Source organism: Ochotona princeps, chromosome 2 (genome assembly GCF_030435755.1).
Source record: "Ochotona princeps isolate mOchPri1 chromosome 2, mOchPri1.hap1, whole genome shotgun sequence".
In the NCBI taxonomy this organism is placed as follows: domain Eukaryota; kingdom Metazoa; phylum Chordata; class Mammalia; order Lagomorpha; family Ochotonidae; genus Ochotona; species Ochotona princeps.
Window position 1 is genome coordinate 97,866,771 of NC_080833.1, and position 23,941 is coordinate 97,890,711.

The following is a 23,941-nucleotide window of genomic DNA, read 5'->3' on the forward strand; positions in this document are numbered from 1 at the left end:
GGACAGCAGGAATACTAGTTGGTGCCCATATGAAATGCTGCCACCTCAAGCAGAGGCTTAGCTTGATACACCACTGCATCAGCAAATATATATGAAAGAGGAGAGAGGTGATGAGAGAGACACTGATCCATCTCCCGTCCACTGATTCATTCTCCAAATGTCCACAGTAGCCAGTGCTGGGCCAGGCTGAACTTAGGAGCTAGAAACTCAATCCTGGGAGGAGTCAGTCTCACATCAGTGACAGCCACCACTTGAGCCACTTGAGCCACCAACCTCCCCCTCAGGGTAAGCACTAGCAGGAAGTTGGAATCAGTGCAGAGTCAGAACTTGAACTCAAGCATCCTAATATGGGATGCAGGTACTGTAAGTGGCCTAGTTACCAGTAGACCAAACATCTGCCTTAATTACTAGATAACAGGCTAAAGGAAGCTATATACAGAGGTAAAAAAGAGCAGAAAGAACTGAGGTGAAATAATGTCTGTGTATTTGGAATAAAGTGTCAGTTTGTTTGCTTTCATAATTGAAGCAAATTGCTGTTTTCTCAGTTTTTCCCCAAGTTTTTTTCCTGCCATTTAGTTTCATATTTTCTCCTGATTTTGAAGACAAGTGAGACTGATAGTCAAGAATAAGGTGATGTGTTAGTGGATGAGAGAGGGAATATATCTACATGGAAGAGAATGAATGAAAAGGAGAGTAAATTGCTCTATGGTTTCTGTGTTGGAGTGAATGACAGAGCAAGGCTTTTTATTCCTGATCCTTTTTTTTAGAAGACAATCTTCTGTTTCAGATAGACTTGAGATAACATTGCTTGCATAGTTTCTCAGTGAATATAGGGAAGATTAGATACCATTTTCTTCTTGAGAAGGCAAGTACAATTTCCTGATCAATTATGAATTTAGTCGTTTATTTAGATGTTAATTCTTCCAGTTGCTACACTTTAATGAAAGAACTAAATATTTTTTGATCTGCAGTGAAATGCTCTACCCCTGAGTTATACCCTCCTAAGAACTAAATATTTTAAATGACATTTTAATGATGGTTTTTACTTTTGTTGTTCAAAGCAGAAAATACAAACATTAGAAACACCTGAAACTAAGAATTGGAAACTTGAATCTAAAGCTGCTCCTTCACAGAATATATCTCGAAATTTCGCATCAACTGAGCATGGTAAATCCAAAGATAAGAGAGACTGTGTATGGACGTCTGCCAAAAGTGCTTTATCTACATCATTGCCAAAGGTTGGTAAAACTTGCAAGAAAGTGGTAGTTATTTTTTTAATTAACTAAGAATGTTCCAGTATCATGTAATATTGGTATCACACATATATACATAAGTTCCTTAAAAGTTTCAATATTTTGGTGAGTCAGCATAACACAGTTTTTTTTTTCTGTCACGTCCACAACTTAATGACATCTTGGGCAAATCTGTGTTTTGCTGTCATTTACTAATGTGGAAAGTTCAAGAGTCTCTGATGTGGAAAATCTGGTTCTGGCTTGACGTTTTATAGCATCAACGTATTACCTTGCTTTGCTATTTCACCACATTGTCTTGCTGCTTACTAGTGAGGTGGTTCAGCTTTATCTGTTTTTTGTGTTCATTTTTTTTGAAACTCATACAACCTTGCCATTCTTTTTTTTTTTTAATTTATTTTATTGTATTGTTGTTGACAATTTTTACATAGTTAATTACGGTAAAAAAAAAAAGGTTCAGGGGGTATAGGGAAGTGGGTAATACTATTATGTCCATATTGTTTCCATCATGTATCTGAGGTAAAGGGGGATATTGAGAAAGAAGTCCCACCTGGTTTCCCGCCCACCCCAAGTCCCGGATGCGGGGCATGCTCTGAGATATTTGCTCGAGTGGTTTTAATAGTTCTCCAGTTATGAATCACTGCCAGTTTTGCTCGATGAGGTCGTCCACTGATTGACACAGTCCATCATAGGGTCTCCATTTGCCCCATATTTCACTGCCAACATATAGCTGAGATGAATGATTGACCTGTTCTGTCTTCTGTCTTTTCTTGGTTAGAGTTCTGAGTCCAGCAGTTCGATTGGGGAGATCTCCAAAGAAACTTTGAGGTATTCCCGGACCAGGGCCCGGCACAGTCCATCACCCCGATCAGCTGGTGGTTGCAATTGCTGGGTTGGCTCTGTTTTCAGTCCTGAGTTGCACTGGAACCAATGGGTGTCGCAGTCCAGTCTGGTTCTGCCCAGCACATACTCGGCCCTTACATCAACCAGTGGGAGCTACAGCCTAGTCGGGGCAACCCACAATAACCCCCACCAGGCTCGACCCCTACCCTGATTTGCCAGTATGTGTAGCAGTAGACCAGTCTGCCCCCCATCCCATTTGGCTCTTGTACTTGTCAATGGGTATTAAAGCTTAGTTCCATCTAACTAACTCAACCATCCAGCCCTCCCGGATGTTGTTGAGTGCCTCTCTGTCTAGCCACCTCAGCCCCCATCCTAATTTTCATGCCCTCCCACGGGACTAGTGACCCAAGAAGGGGGAACTCACTTTTTCCCTCCCAGGTCTCTCTCAGTCCCAGTTTATGCACTCTTTAGGTGGTTCTGTGATTTGACTTGACAGAATTAGTCCCCAGTGCCAGCTTCTGCCAGCTGATGCTGCAGCTAAGCCCAAACATCCCTCACCCACTCTAATTTATGCTTGCACCCGCAGGAATAATCAGCCCAGCTTGGCTTTTCCCTGATCTAGTCCACATGCAGCGCACAGGTGTTGCAGCCTTGCTTAGTCTGGTCTGTCCCCATCCCAGCCCACGCTTTCCAGTGGGAGTAGCTGTCCGGCGAGGGGACCAGCCCCTTAATCCCCCTGCCGGTTCTGCCCCTCCCTTCCTGGATCTCACGTGTGCTGGTTGGGTGCTGCAGTCAAATCCAGTACAGGCAACCTCACCCTGGCATTCCATAAAGTGTGCTGGTTTTGTCGCGACCAAACCCGGCTCAACCCACACTCTGTTCTGGTGTTCGGATTTGCCAGTGGATGACATGAACTGATTCAGCCTGGTCTGCCCCTGACCCATGCTGAATGTGTGCCAGTGGGAAACTTTCCATGGCCTATTCTGGGCTGTTTCCTATCATGCTTCTTGCGCTTACCTGCAGGGACTGTGTCCTGCCAGAGGAGTTGCCCAGGCTCCTCCATCAGAACCCCTCCCAATGCCAGATTTTGCGCATACCAGGGGGTCCTTGAGCCAACCCTGTTCAGTTCACCTCCTGTCCTAGCAGGAACAGTGGCTTTTCCTGGCTGGCTTTCACCCCATTCTGGTTCTTGTTGTTGGATGTTTCAGCCCAGCCATGGCTCGTCCATACCCACATACAGCTCACACATGGCTCAGTAGGGGATTGAGACCCAGCCTAGTCCATCCCACATCTACCCTGGTTCTCCATGACATCAGATGGTGTTGGGGTCTGAACTGGCCTGGTGCATCCAATCCCAGCCCACACTAGTGCCTCGGGTGACTACAGCTGTTTCCTAGATAGAACGCAGCCCCCATTCCAGCCCACGCGCCCCTTGGTGGGAACCTCAACCCAGTTAGGGTGTCCCCTTACCTCCCCAATTGGGCCTGTTTGTAGCCGTAAATCACGCACCTGCTCGTGGTTGCTCTGAGGACCAGTGGGTGCAAGAGCCTAGCTCGGTATGACCTGTGCTCCATGCTGGTTTCTAGTTTTGCTTATAGGCTAAGGTTTGCTCAGTCCTGCCCAGTACATTCCTTTCCACGACCAATTTACACATTTTGGAGCTACTATGCCCTGCTTGTCCGACCCCCAGATCTGGACGACGTGTTCACCAGCGAGAGCTATGACTTGCCAAAGCAGTTTCCCAAGTTCCTCCACTTGATCCACTCCCAGACCCAGTTCACATACATGCCATTGGGTTTTAGGCCAGTGCCCGGCATACTCTGGCCTTCCATTTGGCCTTGTATGAGCTGGTGAATGTTGCAGCCCGGCCCACCCCACACCCTATTCAGGATGCACATTGGGGTGCTGCTGCCTTGCCCAGTCCAGACTGTTGCGGGTCCCTTTACCTGTGATTGATGGCAGGCTACTTGGTCACACCTAGCTTAGTCCATAACCACCCAAACTTTTAGGTTTACCAGTGGGGCTAAACTTTCTACAGGGTGTGGTCCACACATCCTGCACAGAATCCACCCCAGGATAGGTTCTAGAGTGCTAGTTAATATTATGGCCCTGCCTAATGTGACCAGTCTCCTGAACCATCATCATGTCAGGCAAAACAATATCCTGCTAGACAAGCCCTGAGCCTTATCTTTTGCATGATAGGTGTTCACACCTCAGCATTGTTAAGTGATTAGAAGTTCTTCAAAGGAAGAGTTACTGCATTGGGAATCTCTAGGATTGACTCAGATCCCGGAAACAGTGGGATCAGCCTGGAGCTACCTAAGCAGTGATTTGGACAACCAATACCCCAGAGCTCCCCGGCTTGACGGCCAGCAGGCACAGCCTGGCGCCAAATGGGGCACTGGCTGCCCGGGCCCAGCTCATCATGAGCACATGGTGGCTGAGATCAGGATCCGAGCAAGACGCTCCCTCCTGCAGCCCCCAGCAGCCTCCTGGCTGCTGAAGTTTAAACCAGCAGGCCCAAGGTCGTGCCCCACCCCAATCCCGTCCACCGCCCAATGAGGGCGGTGGGTGGGCCCGACCTTGCCATTCTAAGCAGTAGTGAAGAAGAATCTATTTCTTACCACTTTCTCTGCCCTTTATCTCTCTCTGATTTCCTTTTCCTTTGCTCAGGTAGACAGATAAATAACTTTTCTGCCTAATTTCATATCTAGCTTAGGAACTGGCATGCTAGTCTCTGCATCTAGCAGGTACTACTAATCTTGTAGTGCCAGTTTTGAATTGTTGTCTTATTTGTCTTGGGAGTTAAGGGAAAAATATCTTAACCTCTTTTTCCCCTCTTAAGTGTAATTTGATGATTTTCTGTCTCAGTTACCTTAAAATAGCTGAGGAGAGAGGTGCTTGTTAATAACAAGATCTGGTCAAGTCCCAGAGAAGGATGTGCCCTCAATCATAGGTCAGTCTCTCTTTAAAAAAAAAAAAAACGATTTTAAATTTTGAATTTTATTGTACAATTCTGTATAATCTGGGATTCCCCTCCCCTCAGTTCCCACCCCCTGACTGATTTCCCCATATTGTCACAACAGTACATTCCTTCATAAGGAGTTATAATTCCATCAGTCTGCTAGTTACGTATTTCCTGACATTGCTGGTACAATGTCAGACAGTCCATTTTTCCCATTGTCTAGATATGTCCAACACTTTCATTGGAAGTCCATCTTTTATTTGGAAATAAGGATGCATGTTGCATTGTGTCTTCACATCTGGTTGTGATAGTCTCCATTACTCCATCACTATACATTCCAATTTGCTTGATGGTTTTCTTATATTAGAGAGAACATATGGTATTTGTCTTTTTGGGATTGACCTATTTCACTGAGCATAATGGTCTCTAGTTGGGACCATTTAGTTGCAAATGGTGTAATTTCATTCTATTTAATGGCTAAGAAATAGTTCAAGGAGTAGATATACCAGTTTCTTTAACCACTCCTCTTTGATGGGCATCTGGATTGTTTCCATGTCTTTGCTATTGTATGTGGTGCTGCTGTAAATATAGGATTACAGATTACCTTCTCATATGCAGTTTTCATTTCCTTTGTGTATATTTCTATGAGCAGGATAGCTGGGTCATATGGCATGTTTATTTGCAATTCTCTAAGCACTCACTCTCCATACTGATTTCCATAGTGGTTGTATTAGCCTGCACTCCCACCAGCAGTGAAGGAGGGTACTTTTGTCCCCACATCCATGCCAGCAGGTGCTGTTAGTTGGGTTCTGAATGTAGTCCAATCTCACTGGAGTTAGGTGGTACCTAGGTGGTTTTCATATTTTCATATGGCTGTTAGCCATTTGAACCTGTCCTTTTGAAAAATATCAGTTCATTTCCTTTGCCCAATTTTTTGAAGGTTTTTTTTTAGCTGTCCCTGGGTTTCGAAGCTTTTTGTAAATCCTGAATAAATGGAATCGTACAGTATACTTTTTTTCTAGACTTCTTGTATTTGATATTATGTTTGTGGAATTCATTCATATTGTTGCTTTAACTTGTAGTATTCAATTATTTTGTATCACATTTTACTAATCAATTGTATTATTAGTGAACATTTGATTAATTTCCATATTTAGTTTTTATGGATACATTTTTATGAAAATTCTGTTATCTGATATGTGTACATTTTGGTTGGATATGTACCTAAGAATGACAGTTCTGAACTACAGGATTTTGCATCTGTTTCATTTTAGTACTTATTGCCATTTGTTCTTCATTTATTTTGCTTATTGTACTAATATACATAGTAACCAGAAGTGAGAGTTCTAGTTGTCCTACATTGTTACCATTACGTGATATTTTAAGCTCTTTTAGAGTTTAACCATTCTGTTGGTAGCTGTAATCATTCTTTTTTTTAAATTAACTTTTACTTTGCAGTGAATTTTATACTTCCAAAAAGTTGCAAAGATTGTGCAAAGAATTTCTGTGTTTTCTACTCAGTCACTTCCATTATTATTTTATAATACCATAGTATATCTGTCAGCACTGTGAAATGTACAATAGCACATAACTGTTAACTAAATATCATACTTTATTTGGATTTCACAGTTTTTCCATTAATGTTCTCTTTCTATTCAGTGATTCAGTCCAAGATACTGAATTGCATTTCATTGTCATGTCTTTCTATCTGTGATCTGAAATTTTAATAGGGACACTTACCAGCCATAAATTTTCCTGTAATCATTGATGCCACATATATTTTGAGATGTTATAGTCTAAGTTTTAGAAAAAATATTTTCATTATCTGTCTAGCATATATTTTCAAAGTTCATTTATTGTTTATAAATTAAAAGGAGTGGAGAAGAAAGAGATCTTCCATCTACTAGATTACTCCCCAAACATATCTGACAGCTAGATCTGTGCCAGGCCGAAGCTGGGATCTGGAAATTCTACCCCTGTCTCCCCTGTGAGTGTCAGGGACATAGATACTTGATCTGTCTGTGTCTGCTTCCCAAGATGTGCATAAACAGGAGGCTGGTTTGGAAGTGGAGCAGAAGCTTAAGTTCTGGCACAGTGATATGGGTGATGGGCATCCCAAACAGCATCTTACTCACTGTACCAAATACCTGGCCCAGTAATTTTGTTTTCTTCATATGTCTCAAAGTATTATGTAATTTCTTTGAGATTTAGTCTCAGATTCCTTGGTTATTTAGGAGTGTGTTGCATTCACATATTTGTCTTTCCTGCTTTCGAATTTCTCTCCTTTTTCTTAATAGTTTGATTACGATTTACCTAGATGTCATTAGTATTTTTCCTACTTGAAGTTTGCTGAACTTTTGGATGTATGTGATAGTTTCCTCAAATTTTGGTGGTGTCAGCTCATAATTGTTCAGATATTCCATTTTTGTTTTCCTTCTCTACTTCCATCATAAAACTCCCATTGTGTGAATGTTGGTGTATTTGATAGTGTCTCATAAGTCCTGAAGACTCTTAATTTTCCTTCACTATTTTTTCTGTAATTGAATTGAATTTTGTAGTTCAATTATGTATCTAGGTTCATAAGATTCTTTTTTATTCATGCTCAAATATGCTGTTAAATTCCTTTACTGAATTTTTCATTTCAGTTATTATAATGTTCAAATCTGAAATTTCAATTTTTAAGTAATGTATGTCTTTATTAATATTGTTTGGTGAGTCATTGTTTTCATGCTTTTCTGGATACATATGTGTGAATATAGTTTTCATTAGCCCTTTGAACATGTTTAGAATAGTGACTTTTAATGATTATCTGTCAAATATAGTGTTTGGTTTTCCTTAGCAACAGTTCTTATTTATTAGTTGCTGTTTTCTTCTGTGTATACCATGCCTTTTTAAAAAATTCTCCTCCTTTCCCTTCCTTTCACTTTCTGTTCCTTGTTTCTTACTCTTCTCTCTTCTTTCTTGTTGAAAACTGGACACTGAAACTCAGATATGACACCTCTGGCAATCAGATTGTCTCCTATTCTAGTTCGTTGCTGTTTCTGTTTATTGTAATCATGAATATGTGTTTTGTGGCTTTTCTAAACTAATTTTTATAGGCTTTCTTTTGAGTGCTAATGAACTCTGTGTTTGCTTAGCTTACTGTTCTCCTAATGTTTAGATAAAAAATGCTTAGAATCAAGATATCTTCCAGCTTTTGCCAAGAGCTCTGGAGATGTGCCTTCAACATTCAGCCAGACATTTGACTACTCTGCCTTAGCTCTCTTTTTTCTTTCTTTTCTTTTTTTTTTTTTTTTTTAAGATTTATTTATTTAACTTGAAAGACAGAGTTAGAGAGAGAGGAAGATACCCAACCTCTATTCGCTGATTCACTCAACAAATGGCTGAAGCCTGTAGCCCACTGGTGCCCATATGGGATGCTGGCTGCTACTGCTATTATTGGCCTTACTTTTAAAGATACTTTAAAAAATTATAAATATTACATGATAATATCAGATACTAAGTCTTGACTAATGTGAATTACGTATTCCCCCCCAAAATATATTTTCATTCAGAGTAGTGAAGAATTTTGTGGAGAAAGCAAAGCTCATTTAGTTCTTTGATTTTGATCATGTTTAGAAAAATTCAAGTCTCTGTTAATACTGTTGATTAAAGGTAGATAAAAGGTCTGTTCTCATGTCTTTCTGTTCATTATTTAGTATGTTGAGGGAAATGACATAGTTTAGTATTATAGTTCTTTTGAAGAATTGAAGCAATCTCTAGTGCCAAAAACATCTGAATTAAATGCTTATCCAAAATTTCTTCCTCATATACTTACCAGTAGTGACAATCTATGCTTGCTAAAGACTCAAATTTCATTGAAATAGTTTAAGTCTTTATTAATAACATGTTTTATTTCATAATGTATTGTTTTAAAAATTTTGACAGGTATATACAGTGAGGACACCAACAAAGATAAAAATACAACAAAGAGAAAGCAGGAACATACGTGCTGAAGAAAATAAAAAAAGAAAAACAGTGTTTGAATTTGATATTAATTCAGACAGTTCGGAAACCACTGACCTTTTGGTAAAAATATTACAAATAATGACTTTATTGCTTGTGTATTTGTTTATATTATTTTGTGGCATATGTATATAATATAAATACGTAATATCATTGTAATACTGAAATATAGCAGAGCTCTACTATGCCACAAAGCCTTATTCTTTTTCAGTATTTTAGAGTTCAAATAATTTTCTTAGAAACTTTAGAAAATACAACATTTTCAAAATATTTGATATAACATAGTTCACATTTAAGATGATAGACAAAGTAGTTTATAACCACATTTTTCATAGAGAAAGTGGAAGTAAATGTTTTTAATCTTGCTGTAGCCAAATCTGTTATTCAAGGCTTGCTCCTATTTTCCATTTCATATATGATTAATTGCTTTATATTATACCTTAGCTAATATTTATATCAAGGTAGTATTTCACATTAATTAATATTTACATGAAAATACAGGTTGACAATTGTAACTTTACTCTCACTGCAACCTATTGGCATGCTTAAGGAGGTTATTTCCTCTAGGATTTTTATTTTTATTTATTTATTTTTATTGGAAAGTAGAGTTACAGAGAGAAGGAGAGACAGAAGAAGATCTTCTGTCTGCTGGTTCACTTCCCAAGTGGCCTCAGTGGACAGAACTGAGCCAATCCAAAGCCAGGAGCCAGGAGCTTCTTCTGGGTCTCCCATGTGAGTGCAGGGTGTCAAGGCTTTGGGTCATCCTCTATTGCTTTCCCAGGCTACAAGCAGGGAGCTGGATAGGAAATGGGACTGCTGGGATTAGAACTGGCGCCCATATGGGATCCTGGTGTATGCAAGGCGAGGACGTTAGCCGCTAGGCCACCTTGCCCGGCCCCAGTCTCATCCACTAAATCACATTGTTGACCCTGAGGTAGACCTTTTTAAAATAAAAAGTACACAGAAACAATGAGTTTTAATGAAAATTCAGTTACAATAAGATCTGACAATTTAAACATTTACACATTAAATAACAGATATTCAAGTTCTATGAAGGAAAACTTCTTAGAATGGAGAAGAGAAATAGACAATTCTGCAGTAATTGTTAAGTATTTAAGTTCCCTACTTTAAATAATTAATAGAATGTTCAGAGAAATTATTGTAAGGAAATAGAGAGCTTGCATAACACAGTAAACCAAATATGTCAGTCATATCCAAAATGCTCTAACAACAGAAAATCTATTCTCCTTAGGTATACATTGGATATTTCCCAGTGTACGGCATATATTAAGCCACAGAGTATGTCTCTGTAGGTTAAAAAAGACATCAAACAAAATATCCTTTCAGACCAAGAATAAATGAAGTTTAGAAATCAATAGCAAGGGCCCGGCGGTGTGGCCTAGCGGCTAAAGTCCTCGCCTTGTACGCACCGGGATCCCATATGGGTGCCGGTTCTAGTCCCGGCAGCTCCACTTCCCATCCAGCTCCCTGCTTGTGGCCTGGGAAAGCAGTCGAGGATGGCCCAAAGGTTTGGGACCCTGCACGCACGTGGGAGACCCGGAAGAGGTTTCTGGTTCCCGGCATCAGATCAGCGTGCATCGGCCCCTTGCGGCTCACTTGGGGAGTGAATCATCGGATGGAAGATCTTCCTCTCTGTCTCTCCTCCTCTCTGTATATCCGGCTTTCCAATAATAATAAATCTTAAAAAAAAAAAAGAAATCAATAGCAGAAATCTATTCACAAATTTGTAGAAATTAAAGACATTCTTAACTAACAAATTAGATAGGACAAGAAAAATTAGAAAATAGTTAGAAAAGAACAGAAAAATAAGCTTTTGGAATACAGGAAAAGCAGCACTCAAAGGTCAGTTTATATATATTAATACTTATATTAGAAAAGAAACGGAAATAGAAAACAATAGAAACATGATATTTGCACATGTCTTATATTTTACACATAATCTTTCAGGGGTGTATTTAGTAGAATAAAAATGCAGATACTTGTTTGCCCTGAAGTGTAATTTACTTGACGATTTTGATATAGGGAATACATTTTGATGTTTCTTTCTGTGGTCTTTCTTTCATTCCTTTTTTCTCTCCCCTTCCTTACTCATTTCTTCTACCTACTTTCTTCTTTTTCCTTTTACTATGCTCTGTCATTTTTTGTGATACACAATTTTAATAATATAATGCTAATATGTAGTTCCAACATTACACTTTTGTATTTTTCTTCAAGAGCATGGTTTCAGATGAAGAGACATCAAGCAGAAAACTGTTCAAGAATACTGATTCACCAACTTCTCATTTTTGTGTCAGAACACCAAAAAAGGTAGCTTTTAAATTTCATTTCAGAAAGCAAATTTCAAAAGCTTAACTGTCTTTTTTTTTTTTAAAGTTATGTTACGATTTTATTTTATTTTGTATTCAGACTCCTTCGTATCCAACCAACCCTGGATCTACATTGAAGTTTGGAGCTATGAGAAAAGCACAAGAGGACCGTTGGGCTATGCTTGCTAAATCAGATAGGCGAAAAAAACTGAAAGATTCAGAGAAGTTATTTGTTTAATTTTAGAAAATAATTGTTATTAAAGCACCTGAAAATCTGATTTAGAGGTAATTTCATTTTCCTAAGAACCAAACTTAATCTGGAAATTAAGGTTTTAAATATTTTTTTCTTTGTATTTTTGCCTGAGTATTAATTATATATTATATGAAAATTTGTCATTGTGTTTGATATTTACATGATTGCATTTTGTTATGTCTTTTTGTACCAATGAAAATTGTTTTCAAATTCTTAAAGTTAGCCTTTGAAAACCAGGAATCTAGTATTGAGATTTTTTCTTTATTCTGTAATATTAAAATATTTAGATGCAAATAAATGCTTCTTCTTTATTCTGTGACCTTATCTGGACAACTAATCATACTTTTGAGAATATTATTAATCTTTAAAGCACTGAAAAACATTTTAGTGGCATTAAAATGTATTTTATTTTATTTTAAATTATCATTTACATAGTTGAAAGGGATACAAACCCAGGTGGGCTGCTGGTTGGGATGGGGAGGGTGGAAGTATGGAGGAGGGCGGGTGGAACAAATGATTGATTTTTTTTTCTCCTGTGTTCACCAGGAAGAGGTAGGGCCAGTTCTTGCTGTCAGACAACATCAGCACTGGGGATAAGGGATGTCCTTTGATGACACCGGAGAGACCCCAATGTGGGGAAGAGTGTTCTGAAGGTATTGCTAGAGTGGTTTTGATAGTTTTGAGATGTTGTTGGCTTCATTGCACCAAGGTTGAGAAACTCTTTCCAAGGTCTATTGGCTGACCAAGTTTACCTTCGTGCAGATGCAGTGCACACAGGGCCATGGCAGTGAGCTCATCTAGATTAGCAGAGGACGGCAATGCCTTGTCAGAGGATGGAAAGCAGAACAGTTTAGACAATTCTCCTGACCAAGTTTTGCAACATGTTCCTGGGCCTGGGAATGCATCTACAATTGAGGAGGCCCAGTCCCAATACAAGTACTGTAAGGTTGGATCACATATATTGTGATTTTCCCAGTGGCCAGGGTTTGAGTCCAGCCATCTAGCTGGAGAGTTCCCCAAGAAACCTTGCCTGGGTAACCTCAGACTAGGCTGTTGTGTGTGCAAGCCAGTGCAGGGTCAGGTTTGGTCTGTCGCCTATACCAGACAGTGCACATACCAGTTTATGCAGCTTGCTGGTCAGTTTAATCCCCAATCCTATCTCACAGAACTTATGGTTGCTGCGACCTAGCCCAGCCCAGCTTGCCAATGCTTGGTCTTCACACACACCAGCAGGTGCTACAGCCTACTTGGGGCAACTCTCAATGATCCCCATCAGACCTGCCACCAGCCTTGGTTTTTGCATGTGTCAGTATATGCTGTGGCCTAGCTTAGCTCAGCCCACATCCCATCTGTCTATCATGCACATCCATGGGTGCTGTGGCTTAGCTCAGCCCCAGATCCGGCTCACATGCATGTCGATGGGTGCTGCCCCTTTGCCCAGCTTGGTCTGCCACCAGCCCTGGTTCTTGTGCTCACCAATGGGAGTTACAGCCTAGCCAAGTAGTGACTACAGTTTTCTTATCAGGCCTGCTCTCAGCCCGTATTTTGTACCTGCCAGAGGGTACTGTGGTCCACTTGACACGACTCATACCCACTCTGACACATGTTTTTGCATGTGCCAAGAGTTGGCAAGTAATGCTATTTATATTTAGCTCAGCCCAGGTATCCCATGAGGGTGGGTGCCTTGGCCTGACCCAGACATGCCCTCTGATTATTCCCCTCTAAACCACTTCTATCTGCAAGTGTAGTGGCCCTTCCTTTCTTGGATTTTATGTTATGGAAAGTTCTCCTCACTTATATGAATGGTCCTAATAAATACATAAAATGGGATTCTGAGCAATACTTTCAGCTCACAGCTCACTATTCTCTTTGCACGCTCCTTGTTTCATGAACACTTGTAAGACAGTTGCCTGTCGTATAAATCACCACCCTCCTTCTGGTGCACATTAGCTCTCACCTCCTTCCCACCCCTTGCCCTGCACATAGCCTTCTCCGTCTGCTACTCCGCCTCAAGCTGGAGTTTCTTGATTAGCATGGATGCAGTGGTGTCCTTAAGCTTCTCACTAGGAAGAGACAGGCACGGCTTATCTCAATGGGCAGCTGGACGTGCTTCTGTCACTGCCTGTGGGGGACAAAGGGAACCCCAAGGCCAGGTACTGGGTGCGGGTTTTCACATCTTTAATTCTTCACTTCCTAACCACATGGCATTTGATAATCTCCAAATCAGAAATGAGGAAAGAGTGCTTCAAAGGCACAGAAAGCAATTTGACACAGTGACTCTTATCAGTGTTTTGACAGAATCAGAGTTTCAATCCCCCCAAACACTGACTCATGGGTCCCTGGACTCTGCACGCCCTGAGCCTCCGCAGTGGAACTCTCACCTGGGGTGGGAAGCAGTGACTCTCAGCATATTGGCTGAGGCCCTTAGGAGTCCAAGACTTAGGCTTCCCTTGTGCTGGGAATATCAAAACGTTGCGCTTGAGACTTCCTGGGGCATGACCTGTGGGCAAGAGCAGGCAGGAGCTGGCAGGAACAGACGCAACACCAAGAGGATGGTATCAAATTGGATAAAATTGGTTGAGCCTGATTCTGAGAAAAAACAGGCAGTTTTCTTCCTGAATCAGGAATCCCTGAGACTTAGCTCCTAGTCCTATCCCACACCGCACTGCAAAACTGGAAAAGAGCTTACTCTTTGGGTCTAAATTCAGGAGTGTGGACAGAAAGAGATCAATATAGATAGAGGGAAGAGAAAAATCAGGTGCAGAGAGCATCCAGTTTCTCAAGGAGAAGATGTAGGATATGTATCACTTTGGGGATGGTGAACCTGGAGAATGCACTGTAGTTTTTCAGCCCTTGTGAAGAGTTGCAGGATGCTGCCGTGCTGATGTTAGTGACAAAGAGGTGGAGCCAAGGACTGGGGAGAAGGAATCCAAACACTAGGGGTTAAACAGATGGCATCAAATAATTTAAGGTAGGAAATGGGAGTGACAATAACAATCATTCTTAACTTACTGTTGAGAAAAACCTGATCAATGCCAACAGAAAATTAAAGGTGCCAGAGCCTACAGCTGGAGGAACTGCTTGTAGCTGTTTCTGTGAGGAGGGAGAGCGGCTGGTAACCCTCTGCAGTTGCCACAGCAGAATTGGAAGGTAGAGGGATCAAGGAGTCTTTGGAACACTGCCCTAGAGTTGTCTAAGACAGGCTGAGGCACAAGATTGCCACTGTTAAGGACCACACACGTGTCTGCTGGTCTCACTGATTGTATGTAATGATACCATAAATCTTTCCCAGTCTCAGAGTATTTCCCAGTGCTCATTGCCATGTGTGGAAGGGAAATACCAAGGCAGAAGCAGTTTCCCAAGTAACTATCCCTTCATTCTTCCCTTCCATTCCCTCTACTCCCCTCCCCTCCCCTTCATTTCTGTCTGTCTTTCTTTCAAGATTGTTGGAAAGGCAGATATGTACAGAGAGAAGGAGAAACAGAAAGATCTTCCATCCACTGATTCACTCCCCAAATGGCAACAACAGGTGGAGCTGGAGCTGATCCAAAGCCAGGAGCCAGGAACCTCCTCCAGGCCTCTCATGTGGGCCATCCTCCACTGCTTCCCAGGCCACAAGCAGGAAGCTGGATGGGAATTAGAGCAGCCAGGATACGAACCAGCGTCCATATGGATCCCGGCAGATGCAAAGCGAGGATTTAGCCACTAGGCTACTGTGCCAGGCCTGGAACTGTCCTTTCTTAAGGACTGTTAAACAGTCACCCTACCTTCTGTTTAAAAGAGATTTCTAGGCTTTTCCACTTGTGAGATATGTTAAAACTTAAGCTTCCATGTTGTTCTTGGTATTTTGTGATTTTTCTATACCGTTAAAAAAGTAGGACCCAAAGCAAAGTATAATACTAAGTGGATGAATCATTCATTTTAATAACTCTTTCCTGTCCTGTCTCAGTTTGCTCCTTGCTGTAGTCACATGGTATGTTGGCTTCTTTCCCCTCACTGAGGCAGCAAGGCGGCACTTCATGGAACTGAACAGCAACTGGACACTCCTACTGCCCACTCCAGTTGAGTTGCTTTGTTAGATTGATAACATCATGGAACAATACATTCAGGATGTGCCACTTTTGGGTTTCGTTCTCGCTGCACAAGAGCTAGTCTCTAAATAGCAAGTGATGAAAGTTGTTTATGCGTATCTACTGAATGCATAGTGACCAGTATTTGAGGCTGGTTTGCACACTTCATACAGTTTTGTTTGTTTCCATTCATTTCAGCCACATATTGAACAGAACAGTGCTTGATGGATTGTTTTACTAGGCTCTACACTGAGCTGTGGTTGAATCCCAATAATGGACATGGTAACTCCAGGATCATTGCTCTGGAATAGCAGCTGGTCCACAGTGCACACGTTGAAGCTGAGACTGAAGTGGGAGAACAGTCCAGTAGGGCAGTGACCTTAGTTCCCTCCTCACTCTCAGCTTCTGCTCCCACTTAGCTGTTGTGAGCCTTACACTTGGAGGTTTTCATAGAGGTCAAGTCTTTCATTTTAGCTGCTGGACTTGCCCGATTTGAGGGTGCAGTGGGTATGGCCATTGGACTCTGAGCATTCATGGTCAAGTGAAGGAAGAAGGGCTGCCTCAACCTCTGGTCAGCTGCTCTGCCACCCACAGCATCCTCCAGCCACATCACATAATTACACCTGTTCATGAGATGACTCAAAGGCTTTAAAGATATTTGGTTTTTGATGTGTGTGGACTTGACATTTTGTGACAGAAAGGATTACTTGTCAATTCATCCAGCTTAAATGTAATACATTTACATATTGTGTATTGTATAATGTAAATGCACCTGCCTTCAAACATTTAATATGTGCATTAAAGTATAACAGCACCTCATAAATATGTACAACTTAATATTCCTATTAGAAATTTAAATTAAATAATGTGCATGTGGTAAAATAAAACATTGGTTACATATCTTACTTGAAGCCACACAGGGATGAGAATTAAACAGTGCTAGAAAAAAATAGTCATCTCCGAGATCAGGTATTCATTTTAGATGGTCCACCTTCTAAGAACCTGGGTCTGAGTTCCATCTCGGATCCTGGTGGGCAGAGGTGAGCTCACACACAATGGATTTCTGTGACTCCCATGTGAGGGCTGGATTTAGTTCTTAGCTCATGGTGCCAGATCTATCCTAGCGCTTGTTGTCGCATCAACTTTGGATGTACCTGAAGAATTATTTTTTCAAGCATGCCCTTATTTCTCCTAAACAGACAAGAAAGATCTGATTAGTGAAAAGGTAGAGATTGGCACAGTGTTTTGCAAAGTAGCTGCAGCCCTTTCACATTTCCATAAACAAATATAGGTGTTTCCAGTGCTCTGCATTCCTACACAGCCATTATTTTCAGTTTCTAAGTTTTGGCTTGTCTGCTACATATATACTGATTTCTCATTTTGATGTTCACCTGGCTGGTGCACATTAGCTGTCTTCAATGCTAAAGAAATTGTTCAGATCTTTCTGATTATTAGTATATTACATATTACATTGTTAGCCATTTATACACATTATGTATGAGTTTGTTTGCTTTTCAATTTAAGAGGCAGAGAAACAGGAAGATAACGAATCTCCGATTCACTCTCCAGATCACGCAGGGCTGGGCTGGGCTGATGTGGATGGCCAGGAATGCAAGACAGCTCTCCCACACAGGTGTCAAGACCCAAATATCTGAGCCACCCCTTTTTACCAGTCACTGCTTTAGCAGTAAGCTGGAATCAAGAGCTGGAGCTGTGGTGGGGGATGTTATTTCAAAACCCAAATAATATAACGTGGGATGCAACCATCTTAACTTTCAGGGTCAAGATCCACATTTGTAGTAAGATTTATATTTTTTTGGATGAGATATTTACATTTTTGGATGATGGCACCATGGCTTCTCAGGCTAATCCGTTCCCTATAATGCTAGCATCCCAGTGGGTGCCAGTACGTGTCCTGACTGCCCCACTTCCCGTTCAACTCCCTTCTTATGGCCTGGGAAAGCAGCAGAGGATGATTGGAGTTTTGGAGTCCTGCACCTGTGTGGGAGACCCATCAGAAGCTCCTGTCTCCTTCGGATTGGCTCAGCTCTGGCCTTTGTGGCTACTTGGGGAGTAAACCAGTGATTGGAAGATTCTCTCTCCCTCCTTCCCCCCTCTCTCTGTAACTCTTTCAGGTAAGAAATGAATAATCTTTTAATAATAATAGTAAGTAAAAACATTATATTACAATTAGCTGATTTTTTAAACTACTTTTGTGGGGTACAATTTAATTAATTCTGTTCATGGTGTGTGCCATGGTGTCCCAAGAAATATTTGCCTATGCCAAGTTCATGAGAATATTTTCTATTTGTTCTTCGCAAGATTTCTAACTGTTGCTTTTAACCAAGGAATGGTGTGACATGGTTGTTAATTTTTGTTGAAATGTTCTTTCATTCTGGCACTTTTTATTAGAAAATTGTTCATTTCTTTAGTGACATGTTTCATTTTTCCATTTGTGTCTTTATTTGTGAAAATCTATAGAACTGCATATGTAGGCATATGTTTTGATCTTTCATTCTTTTTACTTTTTAAATTTGTGTATTTACACCAGTACTTCGTGGTTTTTTAAAAAATAATTATTATTTTTTTTGAAAGGCAGCTTTACAGAGGGAAGAGGACATCTTCCATCCACTGACTAACTTCCCAGACAAGAGCCTGGAGCTTCATCCATGTCTCCCACGTGGGTGCAGCTGCGCAAGGACCTTTTGCTGCTTTCCTATGCACGTTAGAAGGGTACTGGACCGTAAGTGGAGTCGCTGGGACAGGAGTAAGTGTCCATATGGAATGCCAGCATCACAGGTGAAGGGTTAACCAATTACACTGTGGTGCTGTTGTGAACTAGGTTGCAGATATCTTTACTGGTTGTTGATACCTTTGTGGGCTTTTTTGCACACATACCCAGACTAAGGATGGCTGGATCATATGACAGTTCTGGTTTAAAGTGAAAATTCTTCTAGACCATTTCCCATAATGGCCATACCAATTGACATATGCCCTCAAAATATGAGATATTTCTTTTCCTACACACCCTTGTCCACACTTATTACCTCTTTGTGACTGCAGCTAACCTGATGAGTGGGCTGTGGGGTATGTATGATATCCCATTATGACTCAGTTTATTTCCCTGACGAGTACTGATGTGAGTAACATTTCATACACCTGCTGGCCATGTGACTTTCTCCTCTGGAGAATGGCCTGCTGGCTTCATGTGCCAAGTTTTTGGTTGATGTATCCATGCTTTCCAAAGTGGCTGTGCATTGCACCATCATCCTGGTAGCCGAGCTGAGTTTCCCCAGCTGGACATCTCTACAGGGCACCATCTTGCCTCAGTGTAGTGCTCCACATCCAGAACAGTATGTCTGCAGTAGCCTTGGGTTATAGGTGGTGGAGACAAAGGCAGTGTGTGAACCCAACAGGGACAAGTGGTGGGAGGATGGTATCAGGGAGAGTAAATGAAAGAAAGATGGAGTGACTGGGGATAGGGAAGAGAAAGATGGGGATGAGCATGAAAGAACAATTCCAGGAAAGACTACAGAAGTCAAAGGACTCACACCTGGCCACAGCACTGCAGGTTGAGGGTGGCACATCATGGTCATGGTGGGATGAGGAGGAGCCTCCTTCTGTTTAGTTCAGATCTGAATTATAACAAGGAGAGCACCCGCCATGCCAGGCTGAAGTCTGCAATCTGCTGTAGAGTTTACCCTACTGGACATGGCAACAGTCCCTGTAACACTCAAATCACACAGACTGGCTCCTAATGCACCCCAAGAGAACGGTGCTGTGTCCAGAGGCATAGAAGTTCTATAGGATGCCACTCCAACACGGGAACTGTCAGGATCCCTGCGTGGAGACCAGGAGCAAACTGCGTTGAGCCTGAAGATGTGGCCAGGAAGACAGGGAGACATAGTATCTTGGAATGTTTGGGTCCCTAAGAATATTTTCTTCTGTCCAGATGGAGTGAGAGGGTATCTTTACTTTGGACACACCCTGACCAGATGTCCTGAGTATAACAGCCTAGGTGATGTGGAACCTGACAAGCAGTGCAGGATATGGCCACAAGAGGGCACCAATTTCCTTCCACCTGGTACTCTGCTTGCAGAGATGAGCATTTTCTTTAGCTTTCCTTCCTTCCTTCCTTCCTTCCTTCCTTCCTTCCTTCCTTCCTTCCTTCCTTCCTTCCTTCCTTCCTTCCTTCCTTCCTCCCTCCCTCCCTCCCTCCCTCCCTCCCTCCCTCCCTCCCTCCTTCCCTCCCTTCCATTGTTTTCTTCCTTTCTGTAGCAAGGGAGGTCTTTTCCATCAATAGCACTGGACAACTTGGATTTCCATAGACAGCAGATTGAAACAAGAGTCTCTGCATAGAAAAACCAACTCTAAGTGGATTAAAGATCTAAGTATAAGACTTGAAAATGATAGAGGAAAACATAGGGAAGCACTCCAAGACACTGGCACAGGAAAAAATGTTTTGGATAAAATTCCAAAGACACAGGCACTAAAATAAAAAATAACTGAATCAGTCAAATGAAGAAGCTTCTGCCCAGCTGGAGCCACTTTCCATCTTGCCCAAGTTCATTAAGGACTTCCTGATGCTGTGACATCAAGGTAAAGGGGCGGTTCTCCTAGTTCACGCCAATCACACAGGGTGTGTCACTTGGAGAGTCTGCTGTCTCCTTAAGTCATTTGCTGCTATTAATACAGCACACTTTTTTTTCTCATTGCATGACCCTTAATCCCAACATGCACTGTATTCCCCCAAAACTTCACTTTCTGAACAGGATCTTGACCTTTTGGGGATGCACTGCCAAACGACTCACACATTGTCCGTGCTTCTCTAATCTAAGCTGTCGTGTTTCTTTAGCTTTTGTTACTACCTATGCATGATCTTGAACAGAACATGTAGCAGAGACCCATGAATGAATGTGTGACACTCCACTGTACATGTGACAGCCAGCACTCTCCTGGGGCGGATTCATTTTTTTTTTAGCTGAATCTTTAAGAAACCCACTGGTGCTTCAGCTGCTCATCATTGTCTTCCCTTTCACAGGTCTGAGCCTTCCGGTGCTAGCTATGGGTGTTCACACCTCAGAGAGGCCTGCTGGCTATGGGTGTTCACACCTCAGAGAGGCCTGCTGGCTATGGGTGTTCACACCTCAGAGAGGCCTGGTGCTGGTTATGGGTGTTCACACCTCAGAGAAGACACCATTTTTGAATCAAGAAGGTTAGTAAATTGGACCTCATTAAAAATTTAAAAATACACCTTAAAGAAACCATTATGAAAATTAAAAGTTATACTCTAGGTTAAAATATTTGCAAATAATGTTCCTTAAAATGATATTGTATCCACAAAATCTAAATATTTTTAACTCCATATAATGGAAGACAATATTAAAATGCATAAAAGAAATCTATCCCACAGAAATAAATGTGTAGATTTATATAAGAACTGTTGGAAAGATCTAATAGAATTGTTCATAACAGTAAAATCTGAAAGCAACTTAAGGTTTATTCCTGGTAGATGGGTAAACAGTATCAGGTATATCTGCATGACAGACTACTAGTCAGGAATAACCACCAAGACATTTGATACTTGCCCCAGCGTGATGAGCCTCAAAATGATTATACTACATGAAAGGAGGTTTATATGATGGCATTTATATCATTGTCCAAAAAAGCCAAATTTATACAGATAATTAACAGATTAATGGTGGTTTTGGGTAGGAAGAGAGAGTGGATTTGCTAGAGCACTGTGTGGAACATTTAGGAAGGCAACGAAAATGTTATTTCTCTCTAAAAGAAAAAAATTATTCACTTGAAAGGTAGATTTACAAGTGGCATTGAGAGAGAGAGAAAGAGAGAAAAGGGGGGAGTGCCTGATACAATAGCCTAGTGGCTAAAGTCCTTGCCTTGCGCATGCCAGCATTCCATGTGGGCACTTATTCATGTCCTGGCGGCCCTGCTTCCCATCCAGCTTCCTGATTGTGGCCTGGGAAAGCAGTTGAGGATGGCCCAAAGCCTTGGGACCCTGCATCTGTGTGGGAGACCCAGAAGAAGCTCCTGGCTCCTGGCTTCAGATCAGCTCAGCTCAGTTCTGTTCCAGCCACTTGGGAAGTGAATTATTGGATGGAAGATCTTCCTCTCTGTCTCTTTTTCTCTCCGTATATCTTTGACTTTTCAATAAAAATAAATAAATCTTTAAAAAAGAAAGCAAGCAAGAAGGAGAGACAGCAAGAGAGCGAGTCTGTATTCACTGGTTTTTATTCTTCAAACAGCTGCAGTGACTGGGGCTAGGCCAGGCTGAATCCAGGAGCCTGGAACCATCTGGGTCTCCCATGTAGTTGGCAGGAGTCCAAGTACTTGGGTCATCCCTTCAATGCTTTTCCAGTCATGTTATCAAGGAGCTGGATTGGGAAAAGCACATCTGGAACTTGAACCAACACTCACATGGGACACTGGCATCACATGCAGTGGCCTAACTTGCTGTGCCACAATGCCAGTCCCCTAAAAATAAAATTAATGTTAAAAAATAGGCAGCAAAATAGCCTGGTCTGTGACTCAATATAAAATGAGACACAGGAATGATGGCCTCTTGGATGCTTAGGAGACATCACTGACATTGTGTATAAAGGACAGCCCGGTGTCTGTCACCCAGGGGAGGCTTAATTTCTGCTGCTTTCCTGCCTGCTCCTCCTCTGCCCTCCAAGGATCACTGTCTCCAAAGTGGAGAAGGAAAAAGATCTGCAAGTAATCCTCCCACATGTGCCCTGTGAGGGAAGATGTGTGATAAACCTCATTCCAAGCAGACACTGCTGGGAAGTCCTGAACTTCACCCTGCGCTCAAGTTCCCCATGACCTCATGCAACTGGTGGTCTGTTCCAGTGAGGGAAAGGAGGGCAGGATTCAGAAACCACCTGCTGCTGCGTGGAGGAGGAACACAGGAAGGAAAAAACACAGCTGTCTCAGGTGGAGCCTTGAGGGAGTGGGTTTTATAAGGGTAAGTGGCTGCAAGCCGTCATCTGATGAGATGATGCCACAGCATGAGGCTGTGTAACATGCCAAGACATGGGGATCACTGGAGAGTCTCCTGCACTGACTTCCTATTGGCTGGTTTCCAGGTCCTGCACTGTGGAAGACTGAGTCTGAGATGCCAAGAAAGGGAGGAGGAGCAGTGGAACAAATGATTTTATTACAACAGTGGGTGAAAACCTGATGCATTTACTAGAAACTCAAGTTTCATTATAGATTAGCTTCATGTTTCTCAATGTTACCGACAAATTACTTTGATTTGTTTAGTCCTCCAGCAGACCTTAAGAATCACCTATATTGCAGAAGACAGAATCTGTCTGATACACATCCTTCCTTTGAAGAGGTTGTGTTGAGATTTCTTCTCATTGCTTTGCATTGTGAAAACATCAGGGTTTTCCTGAAAAGTTATAACATTGTATTAAATATCCGTTTCCATACTACACACATGTACCTTTGTCTTCCCCCTGCATCACAGTTTTGGTGGGGAAACCAGCTCACAGGCAGTCTGAGTTCTGCACCTGTATTGTTCTCTCTGGATCACACCAGACAGGCTCTGCTGTAGATTCTAAGGCATTAGGATTCTGAGACACCAGCCTAGGTTGCCCTGAGCCTCAAGGCTGCAACTTACCCATTTCCTTTGTCTCTTCTAAATCAGTGATTCATTGAACTTGCCTAAGAACCACCTGCAGAGCATAAATAAAATGTAGGTTCCTAAGCCCTAGCCCTATAGCTTTCGAAATCCCTCATATGACCGGTGCTGGTATTCCTTAGCTCTGGTTTCTTTGTTGCAAACCCTGAGCTGACCACATTATATATGAAACTTCCTGACAGTGGTTCAACACGTTGAGGGTGTGTCTGTGAACTGGTGATGTTCTGCAGGGGCATGGGGGCACTGCTCACCAGAGTCCAGGCAGGGTGTTCATTCCTGGCATAGCCCACAGGCTGGGGTTGCACGAATGGCATCTGCAGTCCTGACAGGGTCCCAGGGGTCAGGCAGAGGTGGGGTCGAGGTCACAGGAGCCCTGTGGGTCCCAGTGTCCAGAATGGTGAGTGCCAAGTGGGTGGGGCTGGGAGGTGAGAAACCGAAAGGGAAAGAACCCAAGTCTGAGGGGCAACTGCCTCACTTCTAGAATCGGGAGCGGGATCCCCATGCTATTCTGACCCTACTCTCCCCCTGCTGCTTGCAGAATGCAATTCTGCCTGGGCTA

The 23,941-nt window shown here is 42.0% G+C and overlaps 2 protein-coding genes across 7 annotated transcripts in view; both read left to right on the forward strand.

Moving 5' to 3' along the window:
* SYCP1 (synaptonemal complex protein 1) overlaps positions 1-15,744 on the forward strand; it is a 94,226-nt gene extending 78,482 nt beyond the window's left edge. For 3 of the 6 annotated variants that reach the window (XM_036494674.2, XM_036494672.2, XM_058660095.1), the window contains 4 exons: positions 1,062-1,238; positions 8,986-9,126; positions 11,299-11,391; positions 11,491-11,729. In XM_036494674.2, coding sequence (XP_036350567.2) covers positions 1,062-1,238; positions 8,986-9,126; positions 11,299-11,391; positions 11,491-11,628 — 549 coding nt within the window. In that variant the 3' untranslated portion in view covers positions 11,629-11,729. Of the gene's footprint in view, positions 1-1,061; positions 1,239-8,985; positions 9,127-11,298; positions 11,392-11,490; positions 11,730-15,592 lie in introns of those variants that run through there. The other 3 variants (XM_004581883.4, XM_012926011.3, XM_058660094.1) reach the window with 2 other exon arrangements.
* Positions 15,745-23,385: 7,641 nt separating this feature from the next.
* TSHB (thyroid stimulating hormone subunit beta) overlaps positions 23,386-23,941 on the forward strand; it is a 28,214-nt gene continuing 27,658 nt past the window's right edge. The window contains exon 1 of the mRNA XM_058660906.1: positions 23,386-23,436. The gene's annotated coding sequence lies outside the window, so the exon portion shown is untranslated. The remainder of the gene's footprint in view (positions 23,437-23,941) is intronic.